A 14,844-nucleotide genomic window follows, 5' to 3' on the forward strand; every position below is an offset into this window, starting at 1 on the left:
CATTTTGATAAATAGTGTGGGATGGAATTGCATAGTGGAAAAAAAAAGGATTATGGGGAACCAACCTAAAGGGGGATGATCTCATGATTCTATAGCCACACATTGTGCAATTAACATTTATTTCATAGTAAAGTTATTAAATAAATAAAAGTTACCTGTTGCTCCTTTCACAGATGCTGAAATAAAACTGTTAGAGGATTCATTAATAACACAACCCCCTAAAACTGTTGAATGAAGTAACTACTGTAAATATGTAACACATATAGAGGAGGAAGCGTAGCTTTAAACAGAAGCCCCTGGTACACCACCAACCTACTGTTGTTTTGAATAGCTTTCCTCCACTCAGCGACACACCTGCTGAGGAACAAAACCAGAAATTTTCTGGGGAAAACCTGGTCTTGTTAGCAAGATGGAATCCATCCCACGTTGGATGGAGCAGCTCGCATTTATAGAATCTGGCCAAATTAATTAACCCCCCCCCCCCCCCCAATCTCCATAGGGACTGTGTGTGCTCCCAGACCACCAAAAAACAAACCAAAAATCAGCAAACAAACAAACAAAACAAAAATAAGTCAATATATTGACTTATTCCACCTTACAGAAACCTGGTTAGAGCAGGATGAATATGTTAGTTTAAATGAATCAACACACAGAGTCATACTGTCAGAAGCCTCCACAGGCCAAGGAGGAGGAGGAATAGCAGCAATCTTCCACTCCAGCTTATTAATCAACCAAAGACCCAGACAGAGTTTTAATTCATTTGATAGCCTGACTCTTAGCCTTGTACCCCCTAACTAAAAAACTCAAAAACCAGATTTATTTGTTGTTATCTATCATCTACTCCCAGAGTGGTTGATTATACTGTCAATAGCTTTACATCCTCACTGCGTACAACTTCGGATACTGTGACTCCACTGAAAAAGAAAGCCTCAAATTAGAAGTGCCTGACTCCAGGGTACAACTCACAAATGTACAGCTTAAAGCAGATAACACATAAGCTGGAGAGGAAACTGCATTTTAGAAGATTTTCATTTAGGTTTGTTGCTCAATTAAAAAAAAAAAAAAAAAAAAACTTGCTGGGACATCTTACTATTAATCACTTGAAAACAAGGTTTCTTTTCAGCACTGTAGCCAGGCTGACAAAAAGTAAGAGCTTTGTTGAGCCGAGTATTCCTTTAACCTTACCTAGTAATGACTTCATGAATTTTTTCACAAAGAAAATTTTAATCATTGCAGAAATAAATTTCAGAATCATCTCACAGATGTATCATTATGTACAACTACTTTTTATCTAGGCTTTGTCTCCAATTGATCTTGACAGATCTTTCTGAGTTAACTTCAGTAGTTACATCCTCCAAGCCATTAATGTGCTTATTATACCCCATTCCTACAAGATCACTCAAAGAAGCCCTGCCAGTAATTAATGCTTTGATCTTAAATATGATCAATCTATCTCTATTAATGGACTGCGTACCACAGGCCTTTAAGGTGGAAGTAATTTAACCATTACTTGAAAAGTCATCACTTGACCCAGCTGTCTTAGCTAAATATAGGCTAATCTCCAAACTTCCTTTTATCTTAAATATTATTGAAAGAGTAGTCGTAAAACAGCTAACTGATCATCTGCTGAGGAACGGTTTATTTGAAGACTTTCAGTCAGGTTTCAGAATTCATCACAGTACAGAAACAGCATTAGTGAAGGTTACAAATGATCTTCTTACAGCCTCTGACAGTGGACGCATCTTTGTTCTTGTCCTGCTAGACCTCAGTGCAGTGTTTGGTTTTGTTAACCATTATATTTTATTACAAAGATTAGAGTATGCCATAGATATTACAGTTACTGCACTGCAGTGGTTTGAATCATATCAGTCTGATAGAATCCAATTTGTTCATGTAAATGGGGAGTCTTCTTAACACACTAAGCTTAATCATGGAGTTCCATGGGGTGCCGTGCTAGGAACATTTCTATTTACACTATACATGCTTCCCTTAAGCAATATTATTAGAAGGCATATCATACATTTTCACTGCTATGCAGATGATATACAGCTTTATCTATCCATTAAGCCAGATGACACACATCAATTAGATAAACTGCAGGAATGTCTTAAAGACATAAAGACCTGGATGACCTCCAATTTCCTGCTTCTAAATTCAGATGAAGCTGAATTTATTGTACTCGGCCTTACAAATCTAGAAACATGGTGTCTAACCACCTACTTACTTCAGATGGTATTACCTTGGCCTCCAGTAACAATGTGAGGAATCGTGGAGTAATTTTTGACCGGGATATGTCCTTTAGTACACATATTAAACAAATATGTAGGACTGCTTTCTTGCATTTGCGCAATATTTGTAAATATTATGCTGAAGAAGTTCATGCATTTATTGCTTCTTGGCTGGACTATTGTAATTCATTATTATCTGGCTGTCCTAAAAGCTCCCTGAAAAACCTTCAGTTGATCCAAAATGCTGCAGCTAGAGTACTGACAGGGACTAGAAAGAGAGAGCAGATTTCTCCCATTATGGCCTCTCTTCATTGGCTCCCTGTTAAATCCAGGATGGAATTTAAAATCCTTCTCCTCACGTACAAGGTCTTGAATAATCAGGCCCCATCTTATCTTAAAGACCTCATAGTCCCATATCACCCCAATAAAGCACTATGCTCTCAAACTGCAGGCTTACTTTTGGTTCCCAGGTTATTTAAAAGTAGATTGGGAGGCAGAGCCTTCAGCTGTCAGGCCCCTCTTCTATGGAGCGAGCTCCCTGTCTAGATTCAGGAGACAGACACGCTCTCTACTTTTAAGATTAGGCTTAAGACTTTCCTTTTTGATAAAGCTTTTAGTTAGGACTGGGTCATGTGACCCTGAACCCTGCCTTAGTTATGCTGCAATAGGCCTAGGCTGCTGGGGGTTCTCATGATGCAATGAGTATTTTTTCTTCACTCACCTTTTTTTACTCTTTTTTTTATACACCACTATGTATTTGATCATTAGTTATTATTAAATTCTTGCTCTCTTCCACGGTGTGTTTTTTGTCCTGTCTCCCTCCCCTCACCCCCAAACAGTCACGGCAGATGGCTGCTCATCCCTGAGCCTGGTTTTGCCAGAGGGTTCTCCCTGTTAAAAAAGGGAGTTTTTCCTTCCCACTGTCATCAAGTGCATCATAGGTGGTCATCTGATTGTTGGGGGTTTTCTCTGTAAGGTCTTTAAACACCTCAAGGTGACTATTGTTGTGATTTGGTGTTATAATGAATTGAATTGAATAACAGTTGGGATTTCTAGTCAAAGCCAAAAACAGTCTAATATGAATATACACACTTAATATACTAAGGATGTTATGCAGTTAGTTTGCAGCTCTTAGCACTGTAATAACATACTTTCAATATATTTACTTACTTTTAACGTGGAACAGTTACAGTGTTTTAAATGTACAAATGTCACTCCTGATATCTTTTAATGTCTTTTCTGTCTTGCCATGGTACGATCTGGCTGATTGCACCAGAAAGCTCCTGTCTCAACTTCACAGAAGACTTTGGCAGGGCAACAAAGAAGAGGCCCTAATACTCTGGAAAAGGAGGTTTCTAACATGACACTTTTCAGCTGTTTGAAGGAGGGTGGAGAGAGATTTCTGTGAGCTGAGTTGACTCCTCCAGATCAATAGCTCGTCTCTTTCTCTCTCCAAGACAACTGGTGTGGCATTTGAACCAGATAAAACAAGGGTTCCCCTCCACCTCACCTCTGACAACTGAGCACTTCCACCAAATCCCAGTTGGATGAGAAGGATACAGATGAGTCCATTTAAATCCCCTTCCAACTCAGCTCTAGACCCCCAGCGATCAGAAAATGCAGAAAAAAGACCCTAAAATCATCTTAAAAGGAAAGGTCCAATCTATGTAGGTTAATATTCACTGTTCCTTCATTTAGCTCTGTTGCAGGCCCACTGGGGCAGCTGTAAAAAGTTCTGGGAGCCAGAAGGCACAAAGGCTTTTATTTATTTATATCATGGAGAAATATATAGCGGAAAGCAAACTGGTGCAAATGATGTGAAAGAAAAAGTAGTTTGGAGAAGTTATCTTGTAGATTGTGGCATAACTGCAAGAGAAGGAATAGGCTGCATTACCATTTTATGTGCAGCATGAATTAAATATACACACTGCTGCCAGAATAAGTCAGATAACATGACAATATGTAAGGTAATCCTTCTTCCCATCCTTCAATCACCAGCGATGTACCCTTAAGCAAGGCACTTCATTCCTAATTACTCCTGTGAAGCTGCTCATTTGTCAGCAGCAGATGATGAGATGGGCTGGCAAAAGTAAAAGGTTGCATTGACAGCTACAGTAAGTGTGGCATCGCTATCAAAGAGAATGCCTGCTCAGCCAACCTTGCACATAAAAGTCGAAAAAAAAAAAAAAACACTCTTACAACAGTTCATCATCTTTCTAACCTGTGGTCAGCCAATTATCTGGCTCTTGCTACAATATTGGACTTTTAACTCTCTGAACAAGGGTCCTCTTCTCCCTTGCATGTCAGCTTAGTCTTTCCCCCTGGTCGCTCATGACATTGTAACACTAATTACAGCTAATTGTTCTATGCTGAATGGATTTAGTCACATTGCAAATGATATGCCATTGGTCAGTGTCACAATGTTTCCACAGAAAAAAAATTCAATGGGGAATGGAAATTTGCACAAATGAATGTAATTAAGAAGCACATTCATTACTTCTAATTGCATATGAGAACCCTCAAAGTGAAACTGAGATCCGGCTCATATGAATAATTAATGCAGCTAACTGTACTGAACACTGTAATGTTGCTGCCGTCACATAATAATGTGCTAAACTATTGGTTTTAATGATAAACTGTAGTGTTATACTTTTTTTTAATAATGCACAGACCCAATCACTGACAAACTTTTTTTTCATTAAATCTCTTCATTTGCGGGCAGATTGTGTCTAGACAGCTGAATTCCAATCTCAGCGCAAGCGAACTGGCGGCCAGACATACAGAGTAGAGTTGGAGGTTAGAGAAGTATTAAAAATTCAAGTGGTACCAACGTGTTTGGCACACTAGATCAAGTCAAGTGGCCTTTTCCAAAGACAAGAAAAGGGCAGTTGTAAATCAGCCAACTGGAAACTCAGTCTGAGAGCCATTATGAAAATTTTGGACCTACAGAAATCAAAGACTTGAGAATGTAACCCCCAGAAAGTATGAACTCTGCAAGCCTTTAATCAGATTATTTGCCCGCCGGTATCAGGAATTATAGAATGTGCCATAAAAGACCCCCAAAATGCCCAAAGAGAGATATAATGTACAAGTAAATATGAACCACAAAGTAGTGATAGAAATGTGTTATTTGATGAGAAACTGCCTTTTGAAATCTCTAGATTTATACAGAATGCACTGTGCAGCACATTTAAAACCATAATCTTATTACATTTGCAGTATTTAAAAAGGATTGGCTTATTTTAATAGCAGATTTAGATCTTAGACAGACAAGGTGTAAGCTGGTCATTTGAAAGCCATATGCCACAGATTAAGATACGGCACTATGCTGTGCAGATATGTTATGTTTCTTCCAGAGACTAATGCACTACGTCGGGACTGCCTTTACTGAGCTGCTTGTAAGTGGACAAAAGCACAAGCTCCTAAATCCCTCAACTCCAACAACAGGAGAAAGAAATAAGTATATTACAAATCGTCCAAAGAACAAAATTGTGTATTGTTTGAAAAATGTGAGGGATTTAGACTCAGGGATTTGCTCCCACTTTGCTCCACTTTGTCTGAGGGCTTAGCACTGATCGCCGCTCGCGACATGATGATTCCCATCATTCTTCAAAAGCTTTTCAGGTTATCATTAGGACAACATCTTCTTAACAGCACGGGTTAAAACACATAAAATTTAAAGTGAAAAAAAAAAAAAAATTAACACAGGATTTAAGTACAGATATTTCAGCATCCACGCAGCTTGACAGCTCAAGAGTGCAGTCACATCACCCACAAACATGTCAATGACCATTACCATAAAAATGAACAACAAACCTAGATCACAATGTTATAACCAAGGTGGGTGTAGAATTATGTTTTTCATCAAGTGGATACTTTTAGTATTCCAGGTAGAACAAAAAGTCAGACACAGTTAATGTCTGGGTGAACCTGTGTAAATTTGTGCTGGAAAGCTAGAAGTCACTACTAGAGGGAAAGTCAACTGAAGCAGTGTTGTAGACCCTAAAGCAAAGCCTTGCATATCCTGTTTGAACTATTCACTGTGTTTAATAGGTCTGGTTGTATAGTCTTGTAATAGCCAGCTGTTGGATGAATGCGGGTCTGACATAAAAATGAACGTGCAAATGATCTTAATTTGGTTTTTTTTTTTTTTTATATTTGTTGAGACAGAAGAAGAACTATCAAAATCTTCAAAATAATGTGTGACAAGAGAGGCGACAGCTTAAGACTGATAGCGGGGTGGTGAAATAAGCCTGGAGGGGGGGGGGAGGCAAGAACCCATAAAATGAACAGCCGCCTTACTCATAAATAATAGAAACATAAAATGTCATATGAACTTTATATCAAGAGAGGGTGGTCTAATAAAGATGCAGGTTTAAAGAGGAGTTGAGAAATTCATTGTCATAAGAAGGCCACATGGCTTGCCTTTGGCACAGACAATTATTCAGTGCAAGTTGACATTCAGGTTCTAGTTGAAGCACCTTTAAGAAACAACACTGCTTTTGACTCTTGAAATTCTCTCATTCTGCCATTGCTCGGGTCTTTCAATCTCTCAGCTCTGTTTCTCGCTTTTCACTTGGAGTCATTCCATCTCCTCTCTCCTCTTTACACTTTTACTTGTTCTTTCTGCTTTACAAATTGAGACGACATGATAAGAGATTGCCACTGCCATGCCAGCCTGGTGCTCATTGATAAAACCATATCTAATCCATCTTAGGCCCCCCTCTGTCACCAACACACTCATCTCTGAGACAGTCGACGTGCACAGGATCCATCTCTCTTTTTGAACTGAGCTGCACAGAGTCAGAGTTTATCTGACTTAACTTCTGAAAGAAGAAAATGGAGCTCGATGAGTCAGGTGAATTTCACCCTGCCTTGAAATGATGTGCAAGTGTGTGTGTAAGCATGTGTTAAATCAGTAGCATCCAAAAGCAAATGAACTGATTCTTGGTTTTAGGTGGAAATGTATGGTCTATGAAATATCTATTTATATGAATTATACTAAGAGAAAATATGAACGCATCAAGGTTCTGCTGAGTTACAAATTAAAAAATATATATATATATATATATATATATATATATATATATATATATATATATATATATATATATATATATATATATATATATATGTAGGCTTTGAAAATGATTCAGTCTCCTCTAACCTGCTTTTACTATTTATCTGTTAGAACTACCCTGACTTTAATACAATTTGGTGCGATAAGGTGAGAACAGAGTATTACACGTGGCTTTGCGGTCAAATAACTGAAAATGGCTTTTCTAATATCCAACTACTCATATTAGACGCTGATACTGCACTCACTGGGATTTTTCATGCAGCAATTTGTAAAAGTATACATGCATTTATTACATTAGCATGGTCTTCTGTCTAAAGCAAATACACTTCAACAAATATTACCCCAGAGGGAAAGTGGGTAATAAGTGCAGTATTTGAGCAAATTTATGAAGTATGAGATGTTTATGTCTCTGTATATTAATGAAATCATGAGCAATTGCCTCACTATATGAATGAATCACATATGAATCACCGCTGTCACCATGGTGAATATATTATAGAGAACAGCTGGGGAAGGAGTGGCTCAATTATTAGATGTACTGTATGAGTTTATGCGCATGTTTATAGACATATGTGTGGACATATGTGTGGGTTTGTGAAGAAAATATGGAGGTGGTTTTGTTAAAAAAAACTTTTTGTTAAACAAAAAAATAAAGAAAAAAATCAAACTGTCTTCCTCTGACTTCACAATTAAAACAACCGAACATTATACATAAGCTACACCTCCACACGGAAATGAACAGAAGGCCATCAACAGGGTGTCACCCATTTTGTTTAATACCTAACAAAAGCAGTCACACTCACACTGGCACCCCAGCCCCAAACCTGTCAACCCAGATGCTGGGGAGGCATCAGGGACTCTTGTCTCACTTACAACAGTGACACAATGGCTTTACTGCATGTAGGTGTATGCAAAGCAATCTATTTTTCAGTGTTCTTTGGATTTTATATGCTGCATAGGGAAAAATAACAAACAAAAAAAAAAAAGTCTTATGTTTTGACAGATAACCGAAAAGCAACAGGCCACAAAAAGAGTGAACGTCTACACCGATCCAAGCAGCAGTCCTGTCTGAAACATATGGTGCAGGGTTACATCCAGGAAATAGAATGTGATTCACCTGGATTGGGACTCAGAATAGCCTTGTTCATGCTATGCTGTCATATATGGCAAAATAATTTCATCAGGATCTCTGGTACGCTGTTGGTGTAAGGGCTTTTAATCTACGCTGACACTAATGAAAATGCTCAGACTTTTCTAAACTGCCTTAAGCACACTTTCCTTCTTTTTTTTTCATCCCCCTCTGCAATTTGTTTGAGCAACTGTTAAAATGTATATGCATGAGGAAGGAGTTGTGTATCCCTTTTTTTTTTTTTTATTATGCAAAACAGCAGTGGGCAGTAAGCCATGGAGTGACAGCTGTCTTGTGAATCATTAAAATACAATTTGGCAACAGAGTTACAACTTCAGAGGGATAATTCCCATTACATTGTACTGCTTAACACTGGACAACAGTTAAAAAAATTAATCATACAAAATGAATTTTCAGTAGTAAACACACCATTGTGCAAATTACATCCTTAATTTTATTCTGCGCTCCCATGACAGACTCACTGCTTGTTTTCTTTCTTTCTTTTTTTTAATGAAACAAATTTATTTGCATATCCAAAATGATTGAGATGTTTTTTGGTTTAATCTCTATAAAGAAAACTGTAAAATATAACACACCAAGAAGGAGTATATTTATCTCACTTCGGTGCATCCTTTATTCTGGGATTACTTGAATAGCAAATGTTTTTATTTATTTATTTTTTTTGCTTGCTTGTCTAAAGAATTAACTCATGAAACCAACATGCATGGCTAGGTATCCTAACCTCTCTCTTTTTTTTTTTGCATAAAATGGCCGCTGGCTTAGTGTTTGCAAAGCTGTGTTGTTACAATTACAATCACAGCTGTAATCTCAGTAAATAATTTTACTGTCTAAAAACACAGATGGCCACTTGTAAATTATGCTGTCAGCCTCAGAAAGCACAAACAATAATAAAAATGAAAAACATAAAAGGAAGGATTTGCCTGCTGTCAGAACTAGCAAAATATGCTACTCACTGGACTCTGGGTCTGAGTTTCCATCTCCCTCCGTCCGGCTGTTAGGTGATGTTTGCTCATAGTACTCCTCTTGGGGGAAGCTAAGGGGAAGAGGCTGGGTGGTACTGGCAGTGATGCTAGGCTCCGGGTCTCCGAGCCCGCTGTCACTGCAGCTCTCCTGGGAACCGTCTGGAAGATGGAATGTCACACGGCGCTGGGTCTGAAGCACACCAGAAGATAAGAATTTTTTTTTTGCATGAGAAACACTTCTGTCCTGTTAATATAAACAACAATAAGAAGAATAATAATAATACAGAAATGTAGAAACCACCATCAGTGTAGTGACTTATTGACTGTATATGACAATAGCTTGTGAGGTGAGAGGTGATTACAGCAACAATTTATTAAGACCCTAAATTTGCAGCTACTCTCATACTAAAGACAGACCTAGTAAGATGCAAGGCAACCATCCTGGATCAGACTTGCTCCACATTCCTCTGAAACACCCTGTCACCATTTTATGGTTCTCCCCTCACTTATCACAGCTTAACAAAAACACCCCTTGTTATTAGACCCAGTCGTCTGGCTCAAACAATCTGGCCTTTGTCAAAGTCTCTCAGGTCCTTACACTTGCTCTTTCTTCCCAATCCTACAGTTTGACTACAACAGCACACTCTTCACTTAAATCTAATACATCCCAGACCCTGACATGTGCTGTTGTTAGGAGATAACCTATATGATTGTTTCATCTGTGAGCGGTCATAAAGTATGGGCTGATCGCTGAATGAATGAAATCCTCAGTATTTGCCCAGGTTTTGAAATATCCGCCTCTAAGATTTTTACCTTCACCCCATCTGGGGAGGAATGAAATTTCAATTTTTGTGTTGACTACAGAGTTGAGAAATTACATAAAAATAGTGACAGCAATATTTCATTCCAGAAATGGTGTTAAAGGTACTCTTTATAATCCATCGAACACAGTGAACTTTTTTTTTTTTTTTTTTTAATAAGGACTGCTTTATTCAGCAGTGAGGAGTTCCTATGAATACTTCAAAGTGAGATCTGTCTGGAAAAACAAGGACATTTCTTCTACAGAAAAACATTGTTTAATCTTTTAAAATATATCAAAGCTTTGAGAACCACAATCAGAATTCCTCTCACAGCCATTGTACTGGGGTGAGGACAGAAATCTTAGAACTATGCGCCTGGTGTTAACCACAACACTTACTTTTTTCCTCTTCTGTGACTGAACAAGCCAACAGAATAAAAAGCATTAGTGATTCCCTAAACCAGTGTAATCATCAATTGGAACTGCGATTGCTCACTTCTGCCACTGGATTTCTTTTGTTTTCTCATCAAGACATTTAACCTTAACCTTACCTGTTGTTCAGATATGGGTGAGCTTGGTGTTTAAGAAAGTATCCTTTATATTGTAGGTTTTAGAACATAGGGGTGTCACATTACCACAGACTTCGTATTTGATACCAATAACAGTAGAATTACACAATTCTCGATATCACGGTTGAAAAAAGAAAATAGATAAATTAAAAAAAAAAACCCTCATCTACAGATAAACTGAGCATAACTTTCACAATGGCAATGCCAGCTGTCTTGAACAAAAAGGCGAGGTGAATTTCACATAGAGACCCCGATGCCACCCACTGGTTTCTGGAGACTCCAGCCATTTTGGTTGCAAACAAACAGATGTGACCAGGAGGTCACAGATCTGACATGTTAATTGGTGAACACCTTATCAATCACAAGTCACTGGCCAATTAAAATGCAGTTTCATATAATAGATAATCCTCAATTTCTAAACATAGTATAACCACAGTTTACAAAATAAACCAAATTTTTTATTTAGTGTGACCTAAAATGAGTGATTGAGGCCATACACTCAGCAGGAAAATGTTTAAAGAGGTCAAAACGCTGGTTTCCCATTGGCTTCAGCATTTTGTAGTGACAATAAACTGAATGTAATCTAATCTAATCTAACTTCTATAGGACCAGAACTCTTTTTGCAACCACATCTATCACTATCTGGTGGCCTTGGATTGCAGGTTTAAGATCCAAATCGGCTTCATTTTTTCCAACCCAGAAGCTATGGCTATGTTTAATACCGTCCAGGGTATTTCAGGATAATAATGCAAAGTACTTCCATTCCTGACTCTTACTGTCTTTTTTATCAATGTGTCGAGCAGAGCTATCAGGATAACTGTACTAGTCCCCATTTAAAGTTTTCTTTTCTGTGGCTTGTGTAGTTTTTCTTCCGTGTCTAAGGATAGACATGAACACTTGCAGATTAATGCTGCCCCCATCTGTTTCTGCAGAATGGCAGCCTCAGTACATGTGTTGCCTACGGTACTTAAAAAATTAATAAAAGAATTTGGTATTGAAAGGCAGCATAAGTATCAGTTCTGGTTACTTCTCTCTGAGGACACCACTGCTGATGAAGACAGAACATTCACACCAAGAAGGGAGTGACAGCAACACTTACTCATTGGTAAATGAGTATAGTGAGATGACATTTCCAAGGGATATCCATGCATAAATGTATAAAGTTTTTCATGCCAGTTCAGCATCTGTAGTGTTTATCTGCTTTTACAGTAACTGGAAGTCCAGAATGCATCCTGTATTTAGATTGACTGACTGAGATAGTGACCTTAAATTGCTAAACTGTTTTGGGTCTCTGAGGCCTATTAAATCACTTCTCTTATATAAGGTAACTGCAAGACTTAATAATTGAGACTTCCACCATACACATCTTGCAGAAGATGGGATGTATATTAACAGGTTGAAATACCATATGTCCTAGTTTTTCCACTCACCCAATTTAGACACAAAAGAAGTGGAAACGTGTATGGAGGCTGAGACTTTGATTTGTAAAGTCTTGGGGATCACAGGAGTGTGGGCATTTTCTTCTGAACAGTACAGGCCTCTTTGATTTCTCTGGAGGTTTACAGAAGTTGCGACCTTTCTTTGGAGCTAAAGAAGAAAAACATTCTGTATGTCTGTTAACATGTTTGCGAATCCTACAGAAAGCAAACTACAGAGTTACAGTCCTTTATACTGTGAGGCACACTGGGCAATTTTTAGACACCACTGATTTTAGTTTATATTTTTGCTTTCATCTTTAATAATATAAATATATATGTGTGTGTGTGTGTGTGTGTGTGTGTGTTTCCTTTGAATTTTATAAAGAAAAAAATCAGAAACAAGGACATCTGACTGGAGTTTCATGTAGCAGTGGTAAAACAGAGCGCGGTCTCAGTAATATAGACTGCAGCTTGAATTTATGTTTTCACACGATTCCCTGAGTAACATCATACTGCATCACACTGTATAGAGGCATAAAACGTATAAAATATAATTACGCCCTCAGCTTCGGTTATTGCAGCAAATTTTATTCATCCCATTATTCAAACTGATAAGATTTTTTTTTTCCAAGAGCAAACACAACTGGCACAAATGACTATCTTGATTTCCCATTGCTATAGCAACAAAAGCAATATGCATGTCCTGAATTAAAAACATCATTAACACATGCTCCTTTAAGCTCAGGATAAGCTGTGCGCACATATTTTTTCCAGAGCCACTACAGTGTATAGATAAAGCATTTATTGTTGTTTGATATGGCTAAATAAGGCAAGGGAAATAGAGGAAAGATGAGAGTAAACTAAAGTCTGGCTCTAAAGAAGGACAAGCTGCCAAAAACAAAGTGCACAAAATGCTTCATTTAAAAATTATTAGAGTGGGCTGACTAACCTAAATCCTCACAATTAGAGCCATGAAAGCACAAACTGAGTGGTTTCAATACTGTGATGTTCAAACAGTTTGTTAAATACTCTTTTTTTTTTTCTTGATTCATCTGAAACCTGAGGCCTCGAATCTCGCTGTCCGTGTGTGCGCGCGCGCGCGTGTGAGAAAGAGTTAGTGTGTGCATGCCCTTAAAAAGACAGATGAGAAATAGGAAGCAAAAGAGAGAAAAAGGGGGCACACAGTCAAAGAAACAAACAGCAAAACACACATAGCCTTCAACTACTGTGTGACATAAAAACTCTGAAACAAAAGCATTTTGTTGGAAGAAAAATGTATTTGTTCACGTGCGCTGCATTCATTTCTCAAACACATAAAACTATAAGACGTAGGACTCCCTAAAATTAATCTTGTTTTTATTGCATGTGGTGTGAGATGCTCTGGTGGCAAATTATGACATATATTCTACAGCACATACTGTAGCATAGATTTATGTCTTCTTTTTCCCCACTTTTTTTTTTTTTTTCCTCGTGGTTTTATTCATTTTCTAAGACACAGCAGAAAGAAATACCTTGCTGGCAAAGTTATATAGTTCTGTGTGCCATGTTTGCCCACGCTTTCAAGTGGTCTAAATATCTACTTGTTCTCAAACAGCGTTGGCAGCTGTTTCTCAAATTACTGGAGGATGTACGCAAATGCAATGTCCAGGTTCCAGCAAAAGAAAAAGCCCACTTACGGAAGGTTGGCAGCTTTACAAAAAAGCGCGCTTTCTCTCCACACGATTCTAATTACTGAAAACTTGCTTCAACAATGGCTTCCAGAATCTATTAGAACAAACAGCTGCCCGTGACAATTAGGACATAATCATTTTGCATGAGGGAGTGTCTTCATTTTTAGACTGCTGTTTATTCAAGCTTCTTCAAGTTGATGCCAGATGTTAAGAAAAGCCTAATTTGATTTCATGGTGCCCTCGCTACAAAGTCATTTTGAGCTGCAATATTAATTACAATTAAATACCATTAATAGGTCTTAAATAAATAAAAGTTTTGCTCCCAGAGGTAACGACTAATGCGAATAAAACATTAATGTTGAAAAACAAACACTGCAAACAAAAACAAACATTCACTAAGGAGTCAAGGTGAGTGTTTTGCTAAGCATAATCACTTATTTAAAGAAGCTGCCAGAAATCCATAAAGCAAAGACAAGCTGCTGTAAGAGATATCAAGACCAAACAAAGCCCGTTCAGCCAGATAAAACACTGCCTTGAGAAGTATGTACACAGAGATAAATGAACAGGAGACATGCATGCCAAGTTCTACCATATAACAAGCTAGAAAATCCAAAACCAGCCCTCTGGTAACCACCCAGGCAGGGCTGGATTCACGGGTTACTGGATTATAAGTCGGTTATATTTAGATATAGAAGAGAGGAGGCCAGGTGGTTGCCACCTTGTTCTTTGGTAGACTACAGCTCTATGACTTTTATTATTATATATACTGCCCCCCCCCCCACTACCATTCTCTCAAAATAGCAAAGAAGTCAGTGATGCACAGAGAGGGACTTGGCTGACAACCACCTCACTGAGTGATAAACAGAGACCACTTAGGAGTGAATCAGGGGAGATTGGCTCTGCCATTTCAGATAAGGATCAGCTCGCGGGCACACCTAGACCTGCATAAATCTGTTCAGAGGAGATGG

At 38.1% G+C, this 14,844-nt stretch overlaps 1 protein-coding gene across 1 annotated transcript in view; it reads right to left on the minus strand.

Moving 5' to 3' along the window:
• The window catches only part of pcdh11 (protocadherin 11), a 142,344-nt gene that overhangs the window by 46,845 nt on the left and 80,655 nt on the right, over positions 1–14,844 (minus strand). The window contains exon 6 of the mRNA XM_030725911.1: positions 9,412–9,610. Coding sequence (XP_030581771.1) covers positions 9,412–9,610 — 199 coding nt within the window. The remainder of the gene's footprint in view (positions 1–9,411; positions 9,611–14,844) is intronic.

The sequence above is a fragment of the Archocentrus centrarchus genome, unplaced genomic scaffold (assembly GCF_007364275.1).
Source record: "Archocentrus centrarchus isolate MPI-CPG fArcCen1 unplaced genomic scaffold, fArcCen1 scaffold_83_ctg1, whole genome shotgun sequence".
NCBI classification, from domain to species: domain Eukaryota; kingdom Metazoa; phylum Chordata; class Actinopteri; order Cichliformes; family Cichlidae; genus Archocentrus; species Archocentrus centrarchus.